Genomic DNA, 27,825 nt, shown 5'->3' with positions numbered 1-27,825 from the left:
TTTCCATCTTATGTATCACTATTTTCTTGCCGTCATTTCCGCCTGTCTTAGCCATTTACTACTCTCTCTGCAGATGCTTGTTCAGTGCACATTCTAGATCGATCGGGGCGTGCTAATTCTGCTACGTTCATGCAGATGCGTTGTCTTTGATCTAGCCTAGGTACAGAACAGTGATTAGGCAATTCGATTAACCTACCTCGTGTATAACCAGACTGCTTGCCCACTCGACTTAAGATCGGGTCGCCATTCTTCAGACCCAAGTTCTTCTCGTTGTTTCTTTTGAGTCTTCGTTAAGCGTGGCTAGACCCTTTTCTCTTGCAAAGGTCATACATTGTAAATGCCCTTGATAGATAGGTTCTTGTCAAGCTATGTGCTTGGGCTTTTAGCGGAGCTGGGTAGTCTGCGGTGGGTATATGTGTTCTCCATACCCCACATGCACCGGTATGTTGTATTAAAAGAAAAGACGCAATCTCGGCAGCTAAAAGCAATAGCTTTGCGATAATAGGTGTTGGGTGCAAGGAGGCGTAAACCCCACAGCAAAGCCAATAAGTCTATTACCACTCTACGACAACCCACCCCCAATTAACCAACCCGACACTGTCCCAACAAGCCCTCCCAAGGTCCCAGCGTCAGTTTCCCCTCCTTGGGCTTATCCACGTCCTCATCAGCCGTATAATTGCCCGCAACCCAGCGCTCAACGCCCACATCGGCCGGGATGTCCCACTCGATCTCTTCGCCCGAGAAGTTGAGCACCGAAACAAACGCCTCATGCTCGGACCAGCGCTTATACGCAAAGACGCTGGGGCTCTCGTCGCCCACGGGCGCAAAGTCGCCGTACACAAACACGTCCTTGTGCTGCTTGCGGTGGCGCAGCGCCCGCTGCCAGAACTGCCATACTGACATCTGCCCCACGACAATGTTGTACACCTGCGCGGCCGCATTGACCGTCTTGTAGTCGTCGATGACGCGCATCCACGGCCCGCGTTCGCCCGCCAGGTTGCAGAAGCCCGCGTTCGGCTCCGCGGACCATTGCATCGGTGTGCGTGCGTTGTCACGCGCTTTCTTTTGCATGATCTTGCGCGCCTCGTTGAGCTTTTCCTTGTCGTTGGGGTGCTTGGCGTTCATCCTGCGTGCGGGGTGTTAGTTAACCGTGGGGGCGGGATTGTGTGGGGGCGGATATGGGAGGAAGAGGGCACTCACTTCTTCCAATAGTTGATCGTCTCCACGTCCTTGTACTCACGCGGGTCCCACTCGGGCGGGATGTTGCGCATACCCAGCTCCTCGCCTTGGTAGACGTAGACGGTACCTCCCAGCGTCGTCTGCATCAAGCAGAGCAGCTTCGCGCCCGTGTCGCGCCACTCGTCGCTGTCATCGCAGAAACGGCTGACGCTGCGCGGCTGGTCGTGGTTCTCGACGAAGAGGCTGTTCCAGCCGTCGCGATCGATCATGAGGCGCTGCAAGCGCGTCACGATGCGGCGCAGGTCGCGGGCGTCCCACGGATGCAACGCCAGCTTGAAGTCGCCGGGCGCGTTGTCAATGTCCACAATATCGAACGAGAAGATCATGTTGAGCTCTTGCTCCTCGGAGCCAACGATGCGGATGATCTCGTCCTCGTCCCTTACGAACGGCATCTCACCGACCGTGATTGTGTCATACTGGCTGAGGACTTTCTTGTTGATCTCCTTCAGGAACTCATGAAGCCGTGGCCCGTTCGCGTAATATTTGTCGCCTGGCTGGTACTTGTGGCTCTTCACTGTGACCTCTGCGTCCGGGAAGTCCTGCACCTTGGAGATCAGGTTGATCACGTCCATGCGGAAACCCGAGCAGCCCCGCTCCAGCCAGAAGCGCATCACATCGTGCACCGCGGCCCGCAGTTCGGGGTTCTCCCAGTTGAGATCGGGTTGCTCCGATGTGAAGAGCGAGAGGTAGTACTCTTGCGTCTTTTCATCCCAAGTCCAGGCACTGTTGGCCTCGCCGAGAATCATCGCCCAGTTGTTCGGGGGCTCGCGGTTGCCATCGGCGTCATACTTGGCTGGCTTCCAGATGTACCAATCCCGCTTGGGATTGTCCTTGCTGGAGCGCGATTCGAGGAACCAAGAGTGCTTTTCGGCACTTGTTAGACATTGTTTTCCAGGGACGCATAAAACAAATAGTTGATAGACTTAAGAGGATCGGAACTCCAAGAAAAGTATGCAAACTTGAGAAGAAATGAGTTGATTGAACTTACCTGATCGGAGGTGTGGTTGACCACCAGATCCATCATCAGCTTCATGTCTCTCTTCTTCAGCTCCTTGATGAGCTCGTCAACATCCTCGAGGGAGCCATAGGCGGGGTCGATATCCTTGTAGTCGGAGATATCGTATCCCATGTCAATCTGAGGGGACTTGTAGACTGGAAATTGTTAGTTTTCGACAGTAGGCTTTGCGGCCCTTCTCACATACTCGGCGAGACCCATATTATGTCCACTGATAGGCATTAGCAGAGATTTGACAAAAAGGCCGAGCAAACAAACCTCCCAGGTCCTTCAAATAATCCAGCTTAGCCGTGATGCCAGGCACGTCTCCCCAACCATCACCGTTGGTGTCCAGAAACGAGGCCGGATAGACCTGTCTCCCGTCAGCGGCCGAATTTCGGTTCTCCACACAAAAGTTGACGCACCTGATAAACGACAGCGTCCTTCCACCACCTGTGTTTGTCTACGCCGGTTGGAGCCATGTATGCAAAAGGGGGTATCTGAAGTCAGGAACGTGCAAGGGAAAAACGGGGAGGGAGTCTAAATAAGAAAATATTGCGGCGCAGGATAAGACGGAGCATAAGATGAGGTTTTTGTGATGCGAACCCTGAAGCGCGGACCAGGTTCAGGTGCGGCGTGGAACCTCCTGCCCCCACACTCCAACACGTTGGCCTCCGACGTCATCATAGCGCTGGTGCTACGACGGTCAACGCCTGGCCGATTTAGTCGTGTCCGCCCTTAGCACAGATGATGGGACAGGTGGCGATTCTCATCAGTTCAGCGACACGTCAAACGGCAGTGTTCAGCGGTCGCGCAGAGCCCTCTGTCCTCCAGAGACACTACTGTAACGGCCGTCACACCCTGAAAAGCCATCCTTGTCGTCGCGTACCGCGCACAACGCGGGGGGCCTCGAGCCTGACATCCGGCAAGTCCCTATCGGCGAATCAATCCTTCGGCTCTCGCTGACCGACATTGGAGTGCCGGTTTTGTTTCCCCGGACGACACGGTGACATCAAAACTCGTCATGACGTGTAACAGGTCGTCGGTTTGGCGTTTGCTTGGCGCCGTGGTCCGGCGACGACTTATCGATACGCTTCCGCTGAAGCTGAGGCCCAGTCGGAAGGCAGCCGTCTGCGTCGCAGTCAACACCCAATGTCTTCTCTGTAGAGTAGTTATAACAGGGAATCAAGGGGCAATATAAGCCGTGTGCCTGGTGCACCCGTGACACGTCCGTGGAACAAGTCGACGGTTCGACTCGATGCTTTTTCGCCCTATCAACCGTTAAAGGCGAGCACAGGGACGCCTTTGTCGTCGATAAAGGTCGCGTCGAAACAGCCGACATCACAGGTAAGCACGAGGGTGCCTTGCACTACATATGTGAGATGTCTCACGGCATGCGTCTCCTAGCATCGCGGACTTCCCTCCGTCAATTCCACGCCATTGCTCATTCTCCGAAAGCCACACAGGCAGCTCACCCCCTTGAAGTAAGGTTCTTGCCGGGGTGGTGTCGCTGCTTGTGATTGGAGCAGCGAGCTACTTTGCATATGGGATGTTTACTTGAATAGCTTACGTGTAGCTCAAGGATTAAAGCTAGGTTGTCTGTTTGGGTCGAGATGTTTCTCTCTAGCTGGTTACGGACAGCTAGTCGAGCTATGGATGCCGGCATACGTTCCAGTGCGGGCGCAGATCGCATAAAGAGACCGATAGTCGGGAAGCATGCCAGGTCACGCAGCAAGAGAGAATACGAATGCAGCCGTACGCTTCTGCTTGCGCATTCAATGCCGCAGGTGTGGCTGATCGGCGGACGAGCCGAGGGTTGCGGTGCATGTCGAGGTCGGGATTGGACGAGGCCACGGGGACCCGAGGCTTGAAAGCGTCGCGGGTTAGCGTGGGGTGGTGTGCGGGCGCGGTGCCTGACGTGACCGAGCCGCGGCGGATGCGTCAAGCGTGGGAGACAAAGGGTGTGCGTGCCGGGTCGTGCGGCACGCAGCGCGACAAAGGAGGCGGAGGGTCGTGTGAGGTCGTTTCATGGTGGGCGGAGAGCGGGGATAGAGAGAGAGAGGGTGGTGTATGCGGGGATGCATACGAGAGTCTGTAGGTGTACGTATTCTTAGTATAACTAGCTAGATAGAGTAGTTGTATGGGACTTAGCTGGCATGGCCGCCCTTGCCGATTCCGCGTTGGCGCGCGCGCGGAATAGCGAAAGAGAGAAGGAAAGAGCGACCGATGCATCGTGACCCGCGACTTCCCCCCCCGCATTTGACCCCAGATCACGCTAGGAGCTTGGGCCAGGATGGTGTGACCAGCATATGCTTGCGGGCTTTTCGCCCTCTTGCGCTACCAACTGCCGTCTTCATGTCGACGGTCAGCTGCTCGTCTCCTCATCCCATCATCACGCCTGTACCACCAATGCCCGCTTCCGCCACGCCCCGCTCGTAGCTATATTGCCCCTCCCAGCCCTCCCTTTCTTTCTTCCTTCCCTCACACATCCATTGTGTAGCTGTGCCTGCAACTGTCTTGCCCAACGTCCAATCAACCCACCAACCATCGTCTTTGCTGCGAGCTCCATCAAGCTCCCAGTCCACCTGCTACACTCTCTGTTCGAGTTTCCGTAGCACAACCACCTCTTTCCAACCATGTCGGCCGATACCGCACCCTTGTCCAAGGTCGATTCCGCCGTCGAGCCCGGCTCTCCCACTCACGAGCACAAGCTCGAGCACAAGGCTCGTCGCCGGTCCAGCGCCAGCAACCCCGACGTACATAACATCAACGACCTGGGTAAGTCGTGGCACGTGCCGCAGCCGGGGTCAGATCGCCGTGACTGACAAGCTCCCAGAGAAGCAGAATGTAGACCTTGCGATAGCACCCGAGACTCAAAAGCTGAACTGGTACGTTTGACCGTCCTACTTTTGTTGTTGACCCCGCTCTTTCACTTGTACCCCTCCCTGCTCTTACGTCATTGCCCACTGTGCAGCCCGATGCAGCAAACTGACCATCTCCAGGAAACTCAACACGTCACCAGCAACGCTGGAAGACTGGAAAGACGCGTTAAAGAAGCCGCTCGTCACACCAATGGTCAAGAAGATCGACCTGCACTTCCCACTAGGCCTCGACGTGACAGCACGGAACCTCAAGGGCGTGACAATCAAGGATGCGCTAGACGCCATCTACAAGCAATTCAAGAAGAGGGTAGGTCGATTGACACAATGCCATGAATGGCATCCCCATACTCAAATGCATGTTGACGTCCAGCTAACACCCATTGTCATCAGTCCGACGACGAACTCGACAATCCCATCCTCGCTGGCTTCGAGTGGGATCGTGAAGAGTGCTACACGCGCTTCATCGTGCACCAGAAGAAGGATGCGGGCCCAGCCCCGACCAAGAAGTCGAAGAAGAAGGACAAGGAAGCCAAGGCCGAAGAGGCCCTGGTCTAATCACCCGACGCTTCTTGCCCCACACTGCGCGTGAATGATAGGGGCAGAGCTAGGCAGACATGCCCAGGCGTCTGCGGGTAGACGACCCACTGATTTTACGAATGGCGTTGCTCGGAAGGAAGGACGGACGGACGGATAGGAATGGAATGGAACAGAACGGCAGCAGGTCGGCGCGCCGTAAATGAACCAACAGAGTTGTTGTTCTTCTCCTCCTCTACTCTCTTCTTTCGCTTTTTTGGCTTTGGTTGCTGTCCTTTTCGCTCTCACGTACGCACATGTACTCCCACCCAATACCGGTCGCACCGCACACGATAGCTGGGCGGCGATGGGGACGGGAACGCGGGTTAGCTGGCTGGGCTGGCGAGCTTGCTGTTGCTGTTGCTCTTTTTGCTGTACCACTATAACGAACCTAACTTACCTCATCTCACCTTGCCTTACCTTGCCTGATGTGAAATGAGAGGATTAATAGCCTATGGTGCTAGAATGCTGTGATTTTGTTTGGTCGGTTTGGGTTTTTGCGTGTGTGCGTACAAATATGCGGTGCCGTGATGTGTCCTGTCATGTATTTCGAGACATGCTGTGAGTGGAAATTGGTGGTTCCTGTGGTTGTCTGTTGTGGCGTGTCGCTGTGTATGTATGTGTGCGTGTGTGTCGTGGTACTGTTATCGTTGCTCTCGTCCCGTCCGTGTATACCTGTGCTTGTACCAGTGCATGCACAATCAAGCAGCCAGCCACCTCAGTACGCCTCAACCCCATCACCCTGCCCCGCCGGTAGCAGTGAGAGCGGCGCGGAAGCGCAAAGCCAAAGAAAGAAAGAGATGGTAGCGCTTCATGCACTGCAGCGCGTACTACAAGCAGATACTAGCGCCGGGGTGCTGCCTGGTGGTCGGTACCAAGTAGGTATGGAAGTACGTGGTTATGACTGGTTGTGCTTTTGTGGGGTCATAGAGTAGATAGATGGGGAAAGGGGGTGCAGGGAATAGATCGGGCTGGGGAGGTCGTGGGGTGGTAGGTGCCTGGGGAACGGGATGGGAAGGGCGGGAGAGAGTGAGATGGAATTGGAAAATGGGATATGAGGGGGAGGGGGAAGGTAAAGGTGTTGAAGCTGTCTGTGCGCGTGGGGAGGACTGAACGTGGGTACGAGAAAGAAAAGGTGCGAGGATGTGCGGGAGAGGAGAGACGAAATAGGTACTTATAGAAAACGAATAGATAGATAGGAGTTTACGAAACAGAAATGCTCTTACCTACTTGGGCACCTAGGTGTTTGCATGCCTGCGAACTCACCTCGCTCATGCAAGGTCCACCCGCCCGGCCGACTATCATGACGCAGTCGCCGCCTCAGCAGCCCGCTGCTTGCTACTCGCTGCACGGCAATGGACAGGCAGATAGACAGGCACGGCACGGCACGGCAGCGAGCGAGCAAATGCTGCACCCACGCGCCCAGCCCGTCGGCCTTGTGTTTATATCCATCCGTCTGTCTGCGTCGTTATGCCGATGGCGGAGTCGGCGCGTAGCTGGGCTTGAGGCATCGCGGGCGGACGTCGCCTGCGCATGCGACTGCAGCGGGTGGGCCCGCGGAGGGGACTGTGGAGGAGGTGGTGGTGCGTGTGGGCATGCGGGGCGCGAGAGCATGGCTGGGGCAGCCTATAGGCAGATATGTTTCGTAGCAGGAGTGGACTACCTGCGCGGTTAGCAGGCAGAGCGGGAGCGCGAGAGCGAGCAATTGAGCAGCACATCGTTCCTAGTCGTGTCCGTAACGTGTGCATACATTTCTTGACGAATTTCTCTTGCCGCCATGTATTCGACTTGCTCCAACGACGTAGGTAGGTACGATGTCGGTTTTGGATTTCCTCAATTGTTGTCTTGTCGCTGCTGCCCATGTCGCTGCGCGCTCCCATCGCCGCCGCAGGCGTCCCTGCTTGTCTTGTCTGTCTGGCCTGGCTGCACTCGGCTCACTGTGAACGAGAAAAAGAAATTTTCAGCATTGACGGAATCTCCAATTAGGTTTTACACCTGAATCTTGCCCATCGTGAATGCCGTGATGCCGTTTTTCGCTGTTAAAAAATGGCGCCAATCCCCACATGAAGAAACCCGCACACCCCCGTTCGTCACGCTTACTCCTCGATGACGTTGCCCCTCTCGGAGACGTACAGACCGTCCAAGAACTGCACGCTGTGGTTAGCCAGGCGCTCGTGTCCCAATGTCCGCGCGACGGATCCAAACTGACCTTCCGGATATCCTTGTTCCTCACACGGCAGATCTGCTGGATATCGGCGGCGCTCTGGGAGACGCTCTCCAGGTCGTTACCGGTGAGCTGGAGCTCGTCCTTGACGTTCTTCGACGCGACGACGTCGACACCGGGCTGCATGACGACCCTGCGGACAATCTTCTCGCCCAGGAAGTTACTGTAGCCAGCAATCAGCCTCCGCGCACAATGACCAAATTTTCCGGCGCAAGCCGCCGCTTCCTCCCAGATCTTCACCCCACGTACCGGATCTCGACCTCGAACAGGCCAGTCTCGTTGTTCTTCTCGAGGTTGACGTTGATGGGGAAATGGGCGTAGACGTAGCGCATCTTGTACTTGAAGCCCTTGGTGACACCGATGATCAGGTTGTTGATGATGGTGCGGACGGTCCGGAGGGTGGCGACGTTCTTGCGGGAGCCATGGTGGAGCTCAATGTTGATCTGGTCCTTCTTGGGGTGCTGGAAGGAGACCGCAAGGTGACCGAGGTCCTTGGTGAGCTTGCCTATGAGACCGTCAATCCTCGCGTCTCGCCATTGCCGGGCTCCCAAATCACCGCGGGGAGAGCCTTCGCGGCGGGTGGTCGAATCGTACCTCGGGGACCCTCAACGGTGACAACCCTCGTCTTGATGTGCACCTTGACTGTGATTCGCGACTCGCGTTAGCCGGGGCGCTGGCGGGCGTTGCGGATTTCGCGGTCCTCTACTCACCACCCTCGGGGATGTTCAGCGACTCCTGGCTGTGAATGTACTTCATCTTGAGTCGAGTTTGGGGTGTGTCGAACGGGTCGTCGTCGTCTGGTCGTCTCTCGTCGCCGGTACGCTCGAAGATTTGGTGGTGCGAAATTCAAGCGAGTGCGGATTAAAGCCGGCCCGCGTCCGCTTCCGCTTCGGGTAAGGCAGCGATTCGCGCTGCTTGCCTCTCACCACCTCACTTCATCATCCTGCTTGGACGCGTTTGTTGCTGTCCTCTCAGCGAGACACCCCGCCGTTCTTTGTCGACTCGCTTCTCTGCCTCTTAGAGACGCGGTGTTCTTGGCGTTACGGCCCGTCGTCCGGATGCAGTAATTCTTCGCTTCACTTCGCTTCGGTCAAGCCAGCATCATCGAGACTTGCACGGACGCTGGTGTTATCTTCTGGATGTTCGAAGTATTGATGTTTCTGATATGCGATGACATTCCTTGTACCTACCCAATCGCAGAAAGCTTCAACTTCTTACTAACATACGACGGACCGAGCCTTGATCGCTCGTGGCACGGGCCTGGAGGTGACCGAACGGAGATGTCTACTATTGTTCTTATAATCCCATCTTCACACCAGAGTCAGTGCAAATCCTGGCCTTTTCTGGGTTGAGTAGCACAAGGGTTGGCTTTTGTTCACGAAGACAAAGCTTCACTTATTATGATCAACTACGATTGATTTAACTCAATCTCATTTCCTTTGTAAATGCGATTTCCGCCTTTAATTGTCCCAATATTTCCCTATTAACCGCACGACCAAACCCAACTGAAAACGATAGGAGAATCAAGAATCTAATAAGATAGGAGAGAAAACGGCACCGTACAACTCATCGTACAGGAAATAACTTATCTACCCGACAAAATGTTTATTGCGGACTCAGCCTTCCGTAATTCGCATACGGATCGTCATTGTACTTGTCGTGCTCGTTGGCAGCTGACCCGTAAGCCGACATACGGCCCGCACTGGTCTTCATGAGGCCGCGGCGAGCATCGACAATCGGATAGGCGTACACCTCTGAGCCAGTCTTGAGGTCATCAGCACCATCGTGCACCGTAATGGGGACCGTCGTGGCGGTCAGACCGCGCGGATGCGAGTTAACGTAGATGCCTTCCCAGTGGCCGGCGGGGGAGCGGTACACCTCGTGCCAGATGCTGATGTGCGCCAGCTTGGCCAGGTGCGTGTTCCACCAGTTCCAGGCCTCGCGGTGTAGCGGGTCGTGTGCGAACTTGTGCAGGCCCCTGGCGGCACGGTTAGAGGAAACTCGGCAGCAGATGGGGAAGTGGAGCTGTGACTCACTCGGTGCTTTCAAAGTACATGACCGTCATCAGCTCGTTTTTCGATGGGCGATCGCCGCTCACAGTGTATGAGGTCTGGCCTAGGAGACCATACTCCTCGGCCCGCGCTGCCGCACACTGTTAGCTCTGGATCTCGGTGCTGAGGTCGTGTTTCTTACCTTCAACATCAGTATGCAGCTTGGTGGTGAATTCGCCCAACTCTTTACCTCCAGGACTAAAAATACCGAGCGGGCTGCGGGGATGCATTAGCGGGGTGTGTCAGCGTGCCGAAGCTACAATACGTACTGGTTGAAGCGCGCGCCGATCATGAAGACGACAACCTCTCTGTCAGCAGGCTTGTCACCGTAGTTACCCGCCGCATCCGGGAAATGGGCGGCGAATTTATTCTTGATAACGCCGTCCATGAGATGGTTAGGGCGCGAGCCCTTGGTGATGAGTGCTGTGTCAACAACGCGGTAGAAGAGGAGCAGAAAGGCGGGGACCAGGGCGATGCGGCCCAGAAGCGCATAGGTCAGGGTCTGCAAGCACGCGCCGACGGCGAGCCATGATGAGAGGGAGAGCTGGCTTTTGACGAGCTGGAGAGACTGTCAGTTTGGTTTTCGCATATGTGGTGGTTAGTTGCGCAAAGCACGGATCCGCAAACCTGCGTGACAAGCGACATGGAAGACAGCAACATGGCAGGCTACTCACAGCAATAAGCCCCATAGGCAACAACCCCCACACCTTGACCTTCTCGGCGCGCACCGTCGCAGATACAGGCCGCGTCGACACCGGCTTCACCAAGTTAACAAAACCCATGATGTCTTCTCTTTCCTCGCTCAATTGGAGCTGGTATAGGCAGTAGCAGGAGCAAGCAAGGAAACTGGCACGAGTGATATGAGGGACAACAAAAATAAGCAGCACGGCACGTCGAGTATTTAAACTCGCGCGGCGGAAAGCACCAAGGTACAGGCGCACCACTCCTATTCCTCTGATTATTTCACAGCCGCGTTGATCGGCGCCAGGGCATGTGTATGTGTCAAAGTCAGACAGCGGGACTCAGTAGTCAGGCAAGCCGCTGGCATCCGTATTTGCTCACTGATGGAAGAAAACTCTCCGACGACGCCGCCCAATGCGGGCTCGCGGTCGGTCGGGCAACTCAGTCTCTCCGCACTGTGGCACAGCGCCATGGATCGCCGCAGCCAAAAACGCCGCCGTTCCCCATCTCCACGTCACCGCCCTCGACGTCCTGTCTCTTCTCTAGAGTACCTGGTCCGACGCGGCCGCTTCAGTCTCTCCGCCTGAATGTGCGTGCGTGCGCTTCTGCTGCTAATAACGGCGTTTCCCTCTTTCCGTCGCCCTGTGGCCCGCGCCCGCGCGCTCCCTGATCCCCGCGCGCCAGGCGCGTCGGGCCGCGCTAGCCCGGTTCGGGCGCCCTGGGCCTCCATGGGCGCGCGCGCTGCGAGACTGTCTGCCGTTCATCTTCTCGGTGCTGTGCGCGTGCTGGGCCGGGAGGGTCGTTTGCCCATCCGACCCCAACTCCAATGCTGGATGATGCGCTTACTGTACTTCTACTCCTGCTCCTCCTCCTAGTTGGAGCGCGCTACATACTCCGCAGCACATACTTTGTGGTGGCAGCGAGAGCACTGGCGGTAGGCAACTATGTAGCAGCTGGCATCACAAGGGCGAAGCAAGCCCTCGCCGCTGGACCCGCCGTATTGCTGATGGGCTATGGAGCTGCTGGAGGCGTGGCTCAGCTGGCTGGTAAGTGAGAAGCTTAGCCATTCCCTGCGTGAGTGTGCTTGCTGCATGTTCGTGGAGTTCGTTCGGGGAGACATTTGAGTTTGTTCGTTCGTATGTGTGGATGTATGGGTGTGCGTGACTGGCTCGTGTGGCTGCGGCGCAGAGAGCCACGAGGCATGGCGCGCTTACTACGTGTGTGTGTCTGTGTGTGTGGTGGACATACTCCTAAGAAGGCTGGGCTTGGGGGGTGCTTGTGAAGGTGGACACGCGGCGTGAAGACGGCGTTGAGGCGGTGGAGATACGGTGAGGTTATTTGGGTAGGGCTTGGTGTAGCTTTTTTGGGCTCGTTGCTGCGGTGCGATGGGGTTGAGGGCTTTTGAGCATTTTTGAGGTGTGGAATAAGGTCTATGGCACGCCGGCACTGCTGGTTGGCGGGTGGCTGGTTGTTGCCTGCTTGGCTGGCTGCTGTTGGCTCTTTATAGTGGGCAAGGCTCTGGATGGTAATTTGCTTGCTCTTTCTGGCTGGCTTGCTTGCGCCTTGACTGTCTAGTAGATTGTGTTTAATGTACCGACCAAGCACTCTTTCTGTGGCTATATGGAGTTATAACACTACGTACGCTCGGTCCGAGGACCCGAACGTCAAAGCGTGGCAGGTGTACTGGGACTGGTGCTGTTAAAGACGGTGGAGGAAGAGAGCCGTGCGGAGAGGGACCGTTAAGGGAGGGATGATTGCACGTCGATAGTTGCTATGCGGTTACCAAGGTGAGGAGGTGTGAGGGTACAATATTATCTGAATGGGTATCAAATACAAGGGTATGATAAACAAACAAGAGCACGAGGACACAAAGGCGACAGCGTAAAGACTAAGTCATGAACCAACCCCACTCCTCCCATCACACCTTACCTCACCTCTCATCCAAACCAGCCAACCTACCTATTACTCCCTTTCTTTTCCATCCCAGCCACCACCCTAGAAAACCCCTCACACATCCTCGCCGCCTCAGCAAACCCATCACACGCATAAACGCCGACGCCACTTTCCCTAATAAGCTGCAGGCCCTCCTCCTCATTCGAGCCCCTCAACCTCACCACAACGGGAATGCCTCTTTCCTTTAGCTTCAACTCGTGAAAAGCAAGCAAGATCCCCTGCGCAATCATATCGCAGAGGGTCAGGCCGCCAAAAATATTCACAAATATGACCTTGACGCGGGGATCCGCGAGCACGAGCTTGAACGACAGGAGCACCGTCTCAGGGGTAGCCTTGCCGCCCGTATCCAGGAAGTTGGCAGCGCGCCCGCCCTCGGCGCTGCTGTGCTGCGCCAGCGCGTCGACCGTGTTCATCGCCAGCCCGGCCCCGTTCACCACCGTGCCGACGCTGTATCTGGCGCTGTCGCCCTTGCCGTCCCCAAGCAAAGTGTACACGATGCCGTGGCGGGCAGCCTCTTCGTACGCGGCCACGAACGCGTCAACCGCACTGCCTTCGCTGGCACTACCGCCTTCTCCGCCGCCCGCGCCAGAAGTCGCTGCTGCTGCTGCTGCTGCTGCTGCTGTCTCGCTAGCGTCCCCGCTCTGCGCCTCCCCTACTACCTGCTTCTCGCGACTGAGAGCCCCGCCGTCGAGCATGATTTCCGGCCGCCACAGCTCCATCACCGGGTTCTCGACCGCGGGGTCGGGGTTCACGCGAGCGCGCAGGCTGATGCTTACGCACTCAGCGTCCACAAAGACGCGCCAGAGCTTGAGCAGCAGGGCGCGGACGTGGAGTCTGCCGGCCCAGTCCTCGGGAACCTGAACGAGCGGCGGGACGCCATCGTTCCAGCTTTCCTTCTGGTCGCGCACCTGCCGTACTGTGCTTGCGCGGTAGAGGCAGTTTTCGGCTTGCTCGAGCGTGGCGGCGTCGTCGGGGCCGGTGAGGGCGTCGATGCGCACGAGGAAGGTGGAGTTGGGGAAGGGTGGCGAGGTGAAGGAGAAGAAGAAGGCCGGGCTGCGCGAGGCCTGGTCAATGGTTATGCCTAGCGTTATGGCGTGAACCGTCTTCAGTTGCATGTCGTGCTGGGCGAGGAGCGCGGTGCCACTGTCCTCGGGGAGGTACATGCTGTAGCTGCGGCGTTGGGGGGAGGCGGGCTTGGGGGCGTATGATGTGGAGGGAACGGTGGGACGTCTGGTGGTGGTGGTGTGGTAGCCACGGTACTTGGTGGTGGTGAATGAGGGAAGCTGCGTCGTGTATCAATCAGTACGTATTCTGCCTACCTCTTCCTCTTCCCAGAACAGACACTTACTTCACTGCCATGAGCGCTCCAAATTCTGTTACTCCTCGTCCCAATTACTCCACTGCCATGAGCGCTTCGAATTCTGTTACTCTCTGCCAGCAGTTGCTTCATCACAGTCCCAAACTTCTCAGGATGATCGACCATGACCGCCCCCGCTTCCTGGAGTTTTTGGTACTTAATCCTGGCGCCCCTATCCCCCGGGACGACAAACGCGCCCGCATGACCCATGACACGGCCGGGGGGCGCCTGGAGGCCAGCCACGAGCGCAGCAATCGGTCTAGAAAGAGAAAATCAGCACATCCGCGCAACCAAAACAGGCACACTCACTTCGGCCGCACACAGCGCTTCCTATACGCCTTAATCCAAGCGGCGGCCTCCTCCTCGGCGCGCCCGCCTATCTCCCCCACAAGCACAACGCCCTGCGTCTCGTCGTCGTCCTCAAACACGCTCAGCGCGTCGACAAAGTCCGTCCCGGGCAGGACGTCGCCGCCAACGCCAATGCACAGGCTCTGGCCCAGGCCTGCGCGCGTGAGTGACGCCGCCGCTTCGTAGCTCAGCGTCCCCGACTTGGCTGCGATGCCCACGCTGCCCGGCGCGTAGCAGTTGAGTGGCTGGAAGCCGATGCGGCACCGCGCGAGAGGCGAGATGATGCCCGGTGCGTTGGCGCCGACGAGCCGGGTGCGCGTTTGCGTGGACAGGATCGCGTGGATCTGGGTGGCTTTAGTACGGGGACTGCGGTACCTAGATGCCTTCCACCCTTCCTACACAACAACAACAACAGCAGCAGCAGCAGCTTCATCATCAACCCCACCACCACCACTACTACAGAACACGCTAGCTAGCCAAGCAGGTCGCCGGCGACAAACAGTGCCGACTCCCCACCCACACCTATACGAGACGCCAACCTACCCTCAGCATGTCATGCAAAGGCACATGTTCCGCGACGGCAACCACAAGCGGGACCTCGGCCTCGACCGCCTCCTCAATCGCCCTAGCAGCCTGCCCCGCGCCGACATAGACGCCCGTCGCGTCCGGCTGCAGCAGGGCCACGGCCTCGCGCACGCTGCCCAGCACCGGCAGCCCGAGATGCTCGTCGCCGGGCGCGGCGCCCGCGTGCACGCCGCCGACGACGCAAGTGCCCCAGGCCAGCGACTCGGCTGCGTTGGCTGTCGCGAGCCGGCCCTTGAAGTTCTGGAAGATGACGCGCGTGCCCGCGTGCAGGCGCAGGTTGGGCAGCGTTGATGCGTAGCGCGATGAGGGCGGGGGCGGGGACAATGGCGCCGTCTCCTCCTCCTCCTCCTCCTCTTCCTCCGCCGCCAACGCCGCCGCCGCCGTGAACGTGGATTGCGCGCGCCGGCCCGTGCTGCGCGCGGATGAGGAGGCTGCGTTGCTGGCCCGCTGCTGGCTGGGCAAGATGGGTGATTGGGAGTGGGGACAGCAGGTTGCGAGGCGCCTGCTGGTGGGATATGGCGATCGGCGGAGGGATGGCAGGCGCGCGAGGCTTCGCGGGGCCATGGTCGGCGGGCGGACCTTGGGGCGGTGGTTTAGTTAGATGGGGGTGGCGGCGATCTACAAGAGTGGGTTGGGTTGGGCAGGCCCCCCGCGCGCGTGTACGAAGTATCGAGTACAGTACTGTAGGTAACTATGTAGTATGTGCAGGATGGCGCGGCGGACGCTGCGATGAACAAACAGGAGGTAGGGAACGAGAGCAAAACACGCGGAGCGAGCGAGAGCAGGGCGCGCTTCCATATTAGAAGTGCCCGCCCGGCGTGTGTGCTGTGCCGCAGCACGCGCAGGTGCGTACATTGCATAGGCGAAAGACCCGGAGACGACGCAGGGGCAGGGTGCAGGCAGGGTGCAGGCAGGGTGCAGGGCAGGGTGCAGGGCAGGCAATCAATCCAAATCCCCAGGCAGGCCCCGAGGCACACAGCGATCGATGGCGTCATGGCCTGCCCATGCATCCCCACATGCAGCTCGGCGGAAACCCCGGAGTATCCAGCCCCGTACGAGTAGGTTCGAGGCCTTTGTCGACCAGCTCCCGCAACGCGCAAGCCTTTTGCGATTTTTATAGAAACGACCAAGGGCTTGCTTGCAAGCGTTCCCCTTGCTTCCTTCCTGTGCGACTGCTGTGGTTCTTCTTTGCTTCCTTAGGTCCAATCCCAATCTTAGTTCTTCTTCTTAAGACCGATCGTGAGATCGAGTCGACCACGCTACTCCTACTACCTGCCGACCGACCTCCACCCCCCCCCGATTCCTCCGCATCACGCAACGCAGCTCCTCCGCGTTGGCTGCGTCTGGTCGGCACGTTCACGTCCACTACTACCTTACATACATCCTCCACTTCCACCACCACCCCAACCCCAACCAACAATGGCATCCACCGCCATCCCCTCCGAGGGTGCGTCCTCCCCTCCCTTCCATCTCACACCACGCAACGCAACGCAACGCACGCACTAACACCCCCCACAGACCTCGCCTCCACGCTCAGCACGCTCAAGATCAGCACGTCGACCGAGCCTTCGGCCATAGTCGGGAAGCCCAAATCCAACACCACCACCGTCGCCGACTCCTGGGAAGACGACGCCGACTCGGACGGTGAAGGCTCGGGCGCCGCAACCCCCACGGCTGCCGCGTCGTCGTCGTCGTTGGGAGCTGCTGACGCAGCCGCACCCAAGCTCAAGGCAAGCGAGGGACCGCTGGCGCCGCCGCCCACGCCCGCGTCGCCCGAGTCGGGCATCAAGGCCGCCGAGGATGTGTGGGATTCGCCGTACTATGGCGCCGTGGGCGGAGGCAACGCTGGCGCAAGACCGACGTCTCCACCTGCGCGCCGCCCCGAGAAAACGACGGCCGTGGCGGGCAGGCTCATAGCGGGTGCGCTGGGGGTGCGGGCGCCGAAGCGGACCGAGGAGGAGCGGGAGTTTGATCGCGCGGTTAGGGAGAAGGAGAGGAAGAGGAGGGAGAGGGAACGCGAGGATAGGGAGAGGGAGAGGGAGAGGGAGGAGAGTGCCAAGAGGAGTGTTTGGGAGGATTAGTTGGTTGGGTGGGAAGGTAGGGCAAGGGGAAGGAAAGGAAAGGAAAGGACAAAACAGGACAGGCCGCAGTGCAGCGATGCGATGCGATGCGGCGGCGTTCATATGCGGTCTACACGCGTTCTATACTATACTTACTACATTAAGTGTACACATACATACATACAGACATAAGCAACATAAGCAGCTCTACTTGCCTGCAGATAAGGTTATTAGCTAGCTAGTTCGCTGGGATAATCAATGGCTAGGTTGCACGCGTTTAGTTATTTTATTCCTTTGCTGACTTGGGTCCATGCGTCGCTGCTCGGGGTTAAGCCAATTCCCCGACGGCCCGCCATCCTTCCTTCTCCGCAAACGCAAACGCAAACTCAAACCCACACTAGGTAGGCACTCCTCCTATTCAATCAACCAATCAATCAACCAAGTAAGCCCAGCACAGGCCCGGTCTCAGCTGCCTACACAACAAATTAAATAAAAGAGCTAGTGCGGTCGGCCTTTGGGTCGCGTCGGTGTTGTGGTGAATATGGGCCATGGGGTTGTTATCCCGAGGGGGGATGCGTGCGGGTTGGGTAGGGTCTGCGGTATAAGAAGTGAGGGTGCGTGAGGTGCGTGGTAGGTTGCAAGCAAGCAAGCAAGCACTCAAGCGTACTTCTCCCCTCTCTTTGGAAGCTCTAAAACCACACACACACACTCTCTCTCTCTTTCATCTACCACCCAACACGACACCACCACCATGGCCGCCCCCAGAATCGCCATCATAGGCGCCGGGCCCGCCGGCCTCACGCTCGCGCGCCTCCTCCACAACCACCGCATCCCGAGCACCGTGTTCGAGAAAGCCGCCTCCCCGCACACGCAGCACGCGGCGGGCGGGTCGCTCGACCTGCACGAGACGTCCGGGCAGCGCGCGCTGCGCCTCGCGGGCCTGTGGCCGCAGTTCCAGGCGCACGCGCGCTACGACGGCCAAGACGTGCGCATGCTCGACCGCGCCGGGACCTCGCTGCTCGACTTGCGCGGCGCCGACGCCGGCCGCCCCGAAATCGACCGCCCCGTCTTGGTCCAGCTGCTAAGGGACTCGCTGCCGGGCGAGGCGGTGCGCTGGGGCAGGCGCGTCGCCCACGTCGACGCCGACGCCGGCACGGTGCGCTTTTTTGCCGCCGACGACGGCAGCAGCAGCAGCGAAGAGCGCTTCGATTTGATTGTCGGTGCAGACGGCGCCTGGTCCCGCGTCCGCCCGGCCGTGTCCACGCTCGCGCCCTTCTACGCCGGCGTCAGCGGCGCCGAGCTCTGGATCCAGGACCCGGCAGCCACGGCGCCGGACGTGGACGCGCTGGTGGGCTCGGGCACGGTGTTTGTATGGGGCGAGGAGGCGGGCGGCGGGGCGTGCATCGCGGCGCAGCGCTCGGGGACGGGCAGCATCTGCGTGTACGCGTTTGTGCGGCGCGGCGAGGGGTGGCTGGGCGCGCAGGGCGTCGACTGGACGGATGTCGGGCAGGCCAAGGCGGCGCTGCTGCCCGAGTTTGAGGCGTTTGCGCCCGAGCTGCGGAGGCTCGTCGAGGCGTGCGACTGCCGCGCCAGCCCGAGGCCGCTGTTCATGCTGCCCGTGGGCGCGCGCTGGCCGCATCGCCGCGGCGTGACGCTCGTGGGCGACGCCGCGCACCTGATGACGCCGTTTGCGGGCGAGGGCGTGAACGCGGGCATGGGCGACGCGGTCGAGTTGGCCGAGGCAATTGTCAAGGCCTTGTGTGGGGGAGAGGGGTTAGGGGAGGGGGCCGAGGATGCGGTAAAGGGTCAACTGAAAGAGGACTGGACCAAGGAAGCCCTGGACGCCGCGGTGCGTGAGTACGAATCGCACATGTTTCCGCGCGCCGAGATGCTCATGAAGATGACGTGGGATAGCTTGCAAGAGCGCTTCGAGCCCGGCGGGGGCAAGAGCTTCGCGGACCGCATGCTGTTTTTGCTTGAGCAAAGGGAGAAGGGCGAAAGGGTTGTTGATGGGGGGGTGGGGGCTGAGTGAGTGAGTGAGTGAGTGAGGAGGGGGTTGTTGTTGTTGTTACAACTTAATGTAGATATTGAAGATGCTACAATTATACCTAGCTTCATAGCAATTTGGCATACGTTCGCTTCTACAGAGTACTGCTCACTGCGGGGATTATTTCCCCTCTGGCCGTAGTATGGCATGCATATTCATGGTTGCTCGTGCACCCTCTTTTTCTCTTCAGTCTTCACTGAGCTCTTTGGACTTGCGGCCGGCATTTGCTTACGAGAAACAGTATCCTCACTCATAGCTTGTTTACGTAGAAACAGCAGCACGCAGACGGCCACGCCTAGTCTAACTCGTCAAGCCTACACTCCATAATTAAGATCAAAATAACCGGCCGGCTAGCTCCCCTCCACCTCACCACAAACCATATATGCCACCAGCGCCATCCGACAGAGGCATCGAGTATTGGGCTCGCAGGCGGTGGAGACGACGATTCTGCTTATCACTTGGTTCAACGCTGGAGACGAATCACCATCATGAGGACAAAATGTATTCAGTTCCGGCGCCCAACCGCCTCTTCGAAAAGAGACCGGGGCGCCTTTCGTTTTAGTGTATTTTCTGTTTTTTGGGATGGGGTCTTAGAGCATCTTTTACGATGCTTCAAAGCCCCTTTTCCTGCGATTTACGCTTTTTATTTTTTATACGTTTGTTCCGGTTTCTTTGGGGATGAGACGGGCGCGCCAAACCGCTAGTAGAAAGCTTGCGGTGCTAGACGCAGGACAGACGAACTGAAACAGCGGAAACTTACCTTACCTAGCAGAGCCTCTACTTGCGTCTAGAGACGCTGCGGGCTGCTGTACTCGGAATCTCATCACATCTCATCCACGCCCCCGATTCTTGAGCAGGCTGCCCGGGACCAGGGAGCCGATGAAGCGGACGGCCTTGTCGATGAAGAGACAGGGGCAGTTGCAGCACAGGCGGTGCGTGCACTCTCCGCTCTGGCAGGACTTCGCCACGTCCGAGTTCTGGTGGTAGCACTGGCAGCAGCGCCACATGGTTGCTTGGTGGTTGGTTGTTTTTGGTGGGTTGCTGAAAGAGTGCGTTTGAGTGCGTTGTATAGGCGCGTAGGGCTTTTGGTGCTCTGCGAAGCTGTCTTGTGTGCTGGTGATGGGCTCGATGGGAGAAGTACGATGATTGTTTATATAGTGCCTACACTGCTTCTGTAAAACATATTGTTGAGACGAATCTGTGGACATGACATGTTTTTAGAAAACATGTCCCTCGTCAGGCATAACAATGCAGTGATTCACCAAAAGTCTACGCCAACCCCACAGACAAAGAAGACAAAGACTTCCCAAATTAGCCCAAGCGCCCACGCATGCCCTCCTTCCTCTCTGAACCCAACCCCCATCACCACCAAACCCACACTCAAGGCCAAACCCAAAAGCGCATATCCGGCCACGACGCGTTCCCCCTCGGCACCTCAGACCCCGCTCTCCCACCAACATACGCCTCGTTCCGGCACCCCCGCGGCGCGCGCATACCCCGCTCCCACGCCGCAAAGCAGGTAGCGCAACACCCGTGCCGGCACGACCAGCACGCCGCGCGGCTCCAGGTGTTGGTCCACACGCCGCAGCGATGGCACGTCCAGAGGCCGCGATTGACGCAGCCGGGGAGCGCGGCTGCGCTGGCCATGGCGCAGACCTAGTCGTGTGCTGCTGCTGCTGCTGCTTTGGAGGCGGCCGGCCGCCGTCGCTGCGGCCTAGCTGTGTGTGGTTGTGCGGGAAGCCGGGGGCCGGAGTCTGGAGAGAGGCTGCTGGTGCTTTGGTGTGAGTGCTGGTCGTGCGGGCTAGCGTCTCTGTGTGTTGTTTAGTTTGCGGAGAGCGGAGAGGAATTCCATGGCTGGCATATGCATGCTTGGCTATATACATATGGCCAGGGCGTGGCTTGCTGCGTTTGCGCCGCTAACGAGCCACATGATCTTGCTTTCCTTCACCGTTTGCTGGCATGCGGGTTTGCGCTGAGCAATTGTCCTGTCCCGTTCGTGTTTGTCTCTCTTGTGCGACAGGTTTGTCGGCCAAAATGTGAGGGACAATACTATTCGACCACGTCACCACGTCCAATCACATGCAGAAGGCACTGGATAAGTCGCCCACCCCTCAGCCACTTCTTAAGTAGATTCGACTATACCCACCAAATGCTCCTTGGGAACGTATGATAGGCTACGACGCTACGGCCAATAGTCGCTAGGTAGCTTTAAAAGCAAAAAAATGCTAGGATACAAAGGAGTTTGCAAATATATACATAAAATATATAAATAAAAATATAAAGCATATAAGAGTATAAAAATTAAAAAATACAAGGGCACGAGTAAACTCAAACGTTTACCAAGACGAGGATACATAAGAGCGCAAGGGTAATTCATAACATTTAGCAGGTGTAGCACCACACAGGATGTGGAAAATATCAGGGGCCATCCCAAATCAGTGAGTTACAAGTCCCATAAAACTCACTTCTTGCATGTCACGACCTGGACACATTGTCAACAGTTCACTTCTCAACCCACTGATGGACAGTCCCAGTACATCAAATCTCTGTTCTGCTTTCTCATCTACTCTCATCCTGTATGTACTACATAAGGAGTATCTAAGCCATATCTGCATGGCAAAGAAACGGTGAGAGGAGACACACAGAAAAGAAGAAAATGCAGATGCAAGTGCAGGACATGTAAAGCAGAGTCCATGTCGGCGTGTTCGGTGTTTGCGCCATGGCGACAAGAGGGGCGCGAAAGGCGTGAAGAGGGAAAACAGTCCGGGGTGTTCGTTAATCGTTGATCAAGTCGTTACTGTGTATGTTTTTTTGTGTGTAGCCATAAAGACAGACAATCCAGTAGAAACCAGGGTATTCGTTGTCGCAAAGCGTTACTGAGTGTGGGTTTTGTTTGTGATTTGTGGCCATAGAGACAAAGGATCCAGCTCAGAACCGAAAGTGTCGGAAACGTCAAAACCTGAACTCGCGCTTCAGCCAGACGAAAGCATATTGTAGCTCTGCATGGCATAGTTACATAGCGTAACGTAGCGTAGTCCGTGTCGTCTTGCCCGTTCAGACCCTCTCGCCCTCACCGAAACCGTAGATGGCACGGCCCTGGCGCTTCAAGACCCACACGACGTCGGCAACAGTCACGGTCTTGCGGTCGCGGTACTCGACGACGGTGACGATGGCACGCAGCAGCTCGTAGAGCTTGGTCCTGATGACCTCGCGTAAGCTGTTGTAGATCGGCTCCGAAATTCTGTAGACGCCAGCACGACGGGCGATCCGCCTGTTGGTTCTGTCAGTGACTGTTCAACAGTATGTGTGTAGTGGTTGTTTGTAGATGGAATGGGTGTGTGGGCTGGTTGGGTGAGGTGAGGTGAGGAGAGAAGACGCGCGATGGGAGACAGGTAGGTAGGTAGACGGAGGGAGACGACATACCGGATGGAGGGACGCGTCACACCAAGGATGCTATCCTTGAGGATCTTTCTGTGGCGACGGTAGGCAGGAGACTTTCCGGCGCCTATGTGTTTGGCCGGGATCTGGATCTTCTTCTTCGAAGTAGACATGTTGACAAGGGCAGGCGTGCAGTGTGATGTGTGGAGGGTGGCGTAAAGGGAAAGTGTTATGGAGGAAGGCAAGTCGAGGTTGAGGGGGAAGGTGTAGGGAAACAAGCGTAACACATGAACATAGTAAGAAAGTGTCAAAGCAAAGTGAAGTAAAGTAGTTGAAGTGAAGCGTGGTAGGATTTTAAAAGGAGAACCAATCTAGCAGACCAAAAAAGTGTACTCCACTCCCGTAACCAGACAATCCAACACAGGCGGCCAGACAGTACCCTCACATTTCTGCGTTTGGCCGGCCTGTCGTCCCTGTCGAACGATATTACAAGATGCTATGTTCCGCCCGTTATCCAAAGCGAGTGAATATACAAAAAGCCTTCATTCCTCTAAGTCATTTCGTTCCAACCATTCATCCCGACCAACGAACGTGAAGATGCTCTCCTCAACAGTCGTATCATCGAGCTATTAATGAATTAGGTCAGCGTTGCGCGTGCGTCAAGAACATGCTGTACCGGTAGTCCATCAGTACTCTCCCGAGATGAAAGTGGCCTCGGTGAAGAGAGTTCCCTCCTCTTCCTTCTCCTCGTCGCCGACCTTGACCTTGATGGTCAGCTTCGGCGCGTACTGGTAGATGTAAGGCTTGGTGCCGGCGGCGCTGGCGACGATGGCCTTGACGAAGCCGGGGACCTCGGCCATGACGTCAACGCGGTCGATGCGCGGACCCAGCGAACCGGCAGCCTCGGCGTGGAAAGCCTGGCCGTCGCTCGACTTGCCGTCCCACGTGTACGCCGTGGCAACCGGCTCGGGCCAGTCGTTCTCCGTGTCCTGCTTCTTCTCGACGTGCTTCGCCGAGTTGGTGGCGCCGGCGTAGATGATCTTGTCATCGGTCGCGACACCGCCGACGCTGACGACCGTCGAGCCGTACGAGGGAGGAGTGACGTACTCCATCAGGATGGCAGAGTACGAGGGGGACTGGAAGTTGACAAAGTCCCAACGGGCAGCTGTAGCACCGGTCAGACCACACCTGCTCATCATCTCATGTACAATCGGCCCGTACCTGCGTGATGCGGCTTCATGCCCTGAAGCGCGTGAATGAAGAGACCCCTGCCGCCCATGTTGACCTCGCCGGCCTGGGTCAGAATGCTACCCTCGACCTTGCACCTGGGCCAGAAGGCATGGCGCATGCTGCCCCACGGCTTGGCGGGGTCGGTTCCAAAGTAGCTGTAGCCGTTCTTGCCCACAACAAAGCCCGGCGCGACCTTGGTGAAGGTCAGATTCACAATACTCTGCTTGTTCGTGTTGGACTTGATCGTGTAGGTGTTTCCGTCGGGCGACAGCTCGAGCGAGCAGTTGTCAGCGTAAAAGTTGTACTTGTCCTTGTCGAAGCGGGTGTTGCTAAGCGGGTCGGAGGACCACAGGTTGGGCGTCTTGCCGTCCTGGTAGAAGATCTTGGCGTTGAACTGGCACGTCGTCCGCAGGCCTCTGCGCGTGGATGGTCAGCAAGCTTTATCGGGGGCGACGGCGGGGTATTTTTTGCTCTTACGCTACATTGCTGTAGATGACCTGGGCCATGCCTAGCAGACCGCTGTCGGCGACAATGTAGAAAGTCTGCGTCTCGACGCAGGTCGACTCCATGGCGACCCATTTCAGGTCATCCTTCTGGACCTCGGTGTAGGGCGTGTCCTGGGCCTGCTTGGTGACGGGCTGGATGGCGTCAGGGCCGTAGATGGGCTCCTGAGTGCCGGCGACGTTGGCCAGCCTGCAGCGGGGGCAGTAAGCATCACGACGGGGCGGGCAGGGAGCATCTGGGAACTGACTGCTGTTTCGCCCAGTTGAACATGGTTGGTTTGGAGGTGGAGACGGAAGTTCGGCAGGGCGGTCTGGACGCTTTTGATTGCTGGAAGGGAGCAGGAGAGGTTGGTGCTATCGGCGTGAGGTGTGCCGATTTAACCCCGTGCAGAGGGATCTTGGGTCTGCAAAATGGCTCTTCTCTCGCGAGGCATTATTCGGCGCCATCATCCATCGCGGCTGGCGCCCCGCCGTCTTCCCACCCCGCCGAGAGCCCGACGACGTTCCTCCCAGAGCATATTCTGAAAAACCTTTGCCAGCTCCCCAGCTCCCCACCCGCCCGCCAATCCACCGCTCGAAACGGTCAACGGAGATCGTCAAACCCCAGCCAGCTCCCCGCGGCGCCGCGCTGACTGTTCCGCGCTTGTCTCGGTCCCACTGTCGGCCCATCGAGTCCTTCACCCTATGACGCGGGCGACTGCTCGACCGTAGCCCTCTCGCATCCACCTCTGCCCTCGTCCGCTGGCTCCGCCTCTGCCACCCTCTTGCTCATCCCCCCTCCCAAGAGCTGCGCTGCTTGCCCCGTCCACGTCATCGTTGCTACAAAGGGCGCGCGCGCTGCGGATGCCCCGTCTCCCATCCATCCACGACTATTGCGCCTCCCGCGAGCCTTGATTACGCCCAAATAAGCTCGTCGACGATCTACGAGCTGTAATAAAGTAAGCGGATCCTCTTTTGCGTCAATGCGACATCCTTGCGTCTTACGGCCGGTCCACGGCTCCTTTGTGTCTTACCGAACTCCCTCTAATACGACACGCCAGGCCAAGCTCCCTTCAACCATGTCGAAGCTCGAAGACGCCGACGATGCGCTGCAGCAGGGTGTGCGCTTCGCGTCGCATAACGAGGAGATCGAGCCAGACGAGACAATGACGGGTGCGGAAGGAAAGCCAAGGCAAGATCTTGGCCCCGATGCCAAAGAAGAGATGCGCGCTCTTGCTTCGTCGCTGCAGTCCCAGAACCAGAGGCTTCAGTCAGACCGGCTGGAGAACTTCTCCTTCGAGCCCGTTTCTCTGCCGGCGTCAAGGGTAAGCTGCTGAGTTTTCTCAGTCTTCTCGCCAGACGCTTATAAGTCATGTAGGCCCCGTCTCCTTCTTCCACCGGGCAGCGCACCCCGATGCCCTACTCCGCTACGGCATCCCCAAGACCCTCTCCCCCGGCTTCCACCATGCACTCCCCGCCGCTCACGCCCGCTGCCACCCACTCCAGAGAGAGCCACTCCAGAGACAGCAAGCCGGGCACTGCCGGAGGAGCTAGCTCACGAGCTTCGAGTCTCATGACACCGGAAGTCTCACCGCCCCACGATACTGCCCCAACATCCACATCCACGACCGAGGATGACAGGAAGAAGTCCACGGACCGACAACATCGTGCCAAGCCGGAAGCAGCGGGTACGCCGGCGCATCCAAAGGAGCCTCCTCGGTTCACCATCGGGCCCTCTGGAGACTCCCTCCCTGGTTCTGAAGGGGTGAGCCCTTCGCCATCTCCAAACAGCGCTTCAGGAGCATCGGCTCCTGGAACCCCAGCAACCCCGCAGTCCCCCGCCATGAGACCGGCAATGTCCCCGAGGGGCGATAGCGAAGACCCGTATGCATCGAGCAAGCGTCCTGCTTTTACCACCAGGTCTTCTCTAGATCCCAGGTTTCTTTTCGGTGGTCGCGATCCAAGAGGACACGCTTCTGCGTCGTCGTCGACCACCTCACTACCTCGTTCTCGCGGTGGTGAAAAAGATGGGAAGCGACACACTTTCTTCGGCGGGCATCACCACAAGAAGCATGAAGGCGAAAACAACAAAGACGGGGTTCATCAATTGGAGAAGAAGCATGGTTCCATGACTGAGCTGAAGCGATTCTTCAAGCTTGGAGCACACAAGAACAAGGACAAGAGCCGTCCCACATCTCCTTCCGGCTCCTTCAGGAAGAGTGGCAGCAAGAGCGGCACTACCACCCCTGTCTCGAGACCTTCTTCGGTCGCCATTCCGTTTGCGGATGATCATGGACTGGAGGCCAAGTACGGCAAATTTGGCAAAGTTCTTGGCTCGGGTGCTGGAGGTTCGGTGCGTATTATCAAAAGAAGTAGCGATGGTACCGTCTTTGCTGTCAAGCAATTCCGCGCGCGTCACTCGTATGAGTCAGACAAGGAGTACACGAAGAAGCTCACTGGCGAGTTCTGCATCGGATCAACGTTGCACCATGGTAACATTATCGAAACTATGGACCTGGTGCACGAAAAGGGCAATTGGTTTGTGGTCATGGAATACGCGCCATATGATCTCTTCGCCATTGTCATGACTGGCAAGATGAGCCGCGAAGAGGTCACCTGCAGCACGATGCAGATCCTGAGTGGCGTCGTATACCTCCATAGTATGGGTTTGGCTCACAGGGATTTGAAGTTGGACAACGTGGTGGTCAACGAGCACGGGATCATGAAGATTATCGATTTTGGAAGTGCTGCGGTCTTCAGGTATCCGTTCGAAAATGACGTAGTGCTCGCGAGTGGTAAGTCCAGCAAGCTCCGATATCATCCGATTGTTATCGACATCACGGAGATCATCCTTGAGCTAACGCAACATTAGGCATTGTCGGCTCGGATCCCTACCTTGCACCCGAAGTGTACGATCTCCAAAAATACGACCCACAGCCAACCGACATATGGTCCATTGCCATCATCTTCTGCTGTATGACATTGCGCCGTTTTCCTTGGAAGGCACCAAGGGTATCGGATAATTCGTACAAGCTCTTCGTCTCTCCGCCCAACACCGGCGACTGGCCCCAACACACCCAGCCGAGGAGATCGGGAGAGGTTGGCGGTGTCTCCAAGAGCGTAATTGACTTGAAGGAGCACGAGAAGACGGGAGCGAAGCGAGGAGTCGAGAGCGAACCGGCCAGCCGGGTCAACAGCCAGGTCGACCCCAAGGACACGGGCAGCAAGCACGAGAACCAGGAGAACGGTCATTCGACCAAGCCCAACGGGCATGAGCAAGATCGCCCGCATTCTAACCACGAGCACAAGTCGTCAAGGGATTCGGCAGCCTCGCCGCAAGCCCAGCAGACCATCAAGGGTCCTTGGCGTCTGCTCAGACTCCTCCCTAGGGAAAGCCGACACATTATCGGCAGGATGCTCGAGATTGATCCCAAGAAGCGCGCGACAATGGAAGAGATCCTGGAGGATAAGTGGGTCAAGACGGCCCCCAAATGTCAGCAGGTGGAAGGCGGCAAGGTGCTCAAGGCCGAGGGCCACACTCACACTCTCGAGCCAGGTAACGCACAGACAGCCGCTGCTACAGGTAACTCAAGCAGAAAGTAAAAGGACGGCGCAAGCCAACAGCGGACACATAATAGAAGATCCGAAGACTCCGTTGGACACTGAGCGGAGTACAATGGCAGAAGAAATTAGACGTAGGACGGGTGGCGAGTAGCGTGTTTTCGACAATTGGCGACCGGT

General features: G+C 57.6%; 10 protein-coding genes across 10 annotated transcripts; 5 read left to right on the top strand and 5 right to left on the bottom strand.

The window, feature by feature from the left end:
- Positions 1-582: 582 nt before the first annotated feature.
- On the bottom strand, positions 583-2,715 carry K452DRAFT_224492 (glycoside hydrolase family 13 protein; the record flags this gene model as incomplete). The annotated part of the gene is made up of 6 exons (XM_033536690.1): positions 583-1,126; positions 1,201-2,102; positions 2,228-2,391; positions 2,442-2,465; positions 2,513-2,606; positions 2,659-2,715. 6 exons carry the CDS (start codon positions 2,713-2,715, stop codon positions 583-585), a joined length of 1,785 nt encoding a protein of 594 aa, XP_033399311.1.
- Positions 2,716-4,724: 2,009 nt separating this feature from the next.
- Positions 4,725-6,089, top strand: K452DRAFT_285636 (uncharacterized protein). The gene is made up of 4 exons (XM_033540145.1): positions 4,725-5,011; positions 5,070-5,121; positions 5,236-5,422; positions 5,506-6,089. The coding sequence occupies exons 1-4, from the start codon at positions 4,870-4,872 to the stop codon at positions 5,668-5,670; spliced, it is 546 nt and encodes a 181-aa protein (XP_033399310.1). The 5' UTR covers positions 4,725-4,869; the 3' UTR covers positions 5,671-6,089.
- Positions 6,090-7,784: 1,695 nt separating this feature from the next.
- K452DRAFT_224101 (uncharacterized protein) lies at positions 7,785-8,668 on the bottom strand (the record flags this gene model as incomplete). Its single annotated transcript, XM_033536671.1, has 5 exons — positions 7,785-7,835; positions 7,898-8,075; positions 8,162-8,480; positions 8,507-8,554; positions 8,623-8,668. The coding sequence occupies 5 exons, from the start codon at positions 8,666-8,668 to the stop codon at positions 7,785-7,787; spliced, it is 642 nt and encodes a 213-aa protein (XP_033399309.1).
- A 680-nt stretch (positions 8,669-9,348) lies between these two features.
- On the bottom strand, positions 9,349-15,646 carry K452DRAFT_317075 (uncharacterized protein). The gene is made up of 9 exons (XM_033544029.1): positions 14,846-15,646; positions 14,264-14,646; positions 13,946-14,213; positions 12,696-13,880; positions 10,638-10,775; positions 10,233-10,522; positions 10,106-10,179; positions 9,949-10,054; positions 9,349-9,890 (listed from the first exon to the last, which is right to left on the bottom strand). Exons 1-9 carry the CDS (start codon positions 15,449-15,451, stop codon positions 9,518-9,520), a joined length of 3,423 nt encoding a protein of 1,140 aa, XP_033399308.1. The 5' UTR covers positions 15,452-15,646; the 3' UTR covers positions 9,349-9,517.
- A 340-nt stretch (positions 15,647-15,986) lies between these two features.
- K452DRAFT_350061 (uncharacterized protein) lies at positions 15,987-17,223 on the top strand. Its single transcript, XM_033545634.1, has 2 exons — positions 15,987-16,334; positions 16,406-17,223. Exons 1-2 carry the CDS (start codon positions 16,307-16,309, stop codon positions 16,966-16,968), a joined length of 591 nt encoding a protein of 196 aa, XP_033399307.1. The 5' UTR covers positions 15,987-16,306; the 3' UTR covers positions 16,969-17,223.
- A 274-nt stretch (positions 17,224-17,497) lies between these two features.
- On the top strand, positions 17,498-19,006 carry K452DRAFT_246807 (uncharacterized protein). The gene is made up of 2 exons (XM_033538035.1): positions 17,498-18,694; positions 18,767-19,006. Exons 1-2 carry the CDS (start codon positions 17,699-17,701, stop codon positions 18,977-18,979), a joined length of 1,209 nt encoding a protein of 402 aa, XP_033399306.1. The 5' UTR covers positions 17,498-17,698; the 3' UTR covers positions 18,980-19,006.
- Positions 19,007-20,149: 1,143 nt separating this feature from the next.
- K452DRAFT_285630 (uncharacterized protein) lies at positions 20,150-20,597 on the top strand. Its single transcript, XM_033540144.1, has one exon. It carries the CDS (start codon positions 20,221-20,223, stop codon positions 20,515-20,517), a length of 297 nt encoding a protein of 98 aa, XP_033399305.1. The 5' UTR covers positions 20,150-20,220; the 3' UTR covers positions 20,518-20,597.
- Positions 20,598-22,048: 1,451 nt separating this feature from the next.
- Positions 22,049-22,545, bottom strand: K452DRAFT_296601 (uncharacterized protein; the record flags this gene model as incomplete). Its single annotated transcript, XM_033541927.1, has 2 exons — positions 22,049-22,265; positions 22,418-22,545. The coding sequence occupies 2 exons, from the start codon at positions 22,543-22,545 to the stop codon at positions 22,049-22,051; spliced, it is 345 nt and encodes a 114-aa protein (XP_033399304.1).
- Positions 22,546-22,899: 354 nt separating this feature from the next.
- K452DRAFT_285628 (uncharacterized protein) lies at positions 22,900-24,590 on the bottom strand. The gene is made up of 5 exons (XM_033540143.1): positions 24,354-24,590; positions 24,080-24,295; positions 23,594-24,018; positions 23,049-23,537; positions 22,900-22,998 (listed from the first exon to the last, which is right to left on the bottom strand). Exons 1-4 carry the CDS (start codon positions 24,374-24,376, stop codon positions 23,059-23,061), a joined length of 1,143 nt encoding a protein of 380 aa, XP_033399303.1. The 5' UTR covers positions 24,377-24,590; the 3' UTR covers positions 22,900-22,998; positions 23,049-23,058.
- A 337-nt stretch (positions 24,591-24,927) lies between these two features.
- Positions 24,928-27,730, top strand: K452DRAFT_159640 (uncharacterized protein). The gene is made up of 4 exons (XM_033535653.1): positions 24,928-25,043; positions 25,146-25,409; positions 25,463-26,879; positions 26,957-27,730. The coding sequence occupies exons 2-4, from the start codon at positions 25,164-25,166 to the stop codon at positions 27,685-27,687; spliced, it is 2,394 nt and encodes a 797-aa protein (XP_033399302.1). The 5' UTR covers positions 24,928-25,043; positions 25,146-25,163; the 3' UTR covers positions 27,688-27,730.
- Positions 27,731-27,825: the final 95 nt, after the last annotated feature.

Source organism: Aplosporella prunicola, assembly GCF_010093885.1.
Source record: "Aplosporella prunicola CBS 121167 unplaced genomic scaffold K452scaffold_8, whole genome shotgun sequence".
Taxonomy (NCBI): Eukaryota; Fungi; Ascomycota; class Dothideomycetes; order Botryosphaeriales; family Aplosporellaceae; genus Aplosporella; species Aplosporella prunicola.
The sequence above is the reverse complement of the archived record's forward strand: the minus strand, read 5'-3'. Positions and strand labels throughout refer to the sequence as shown.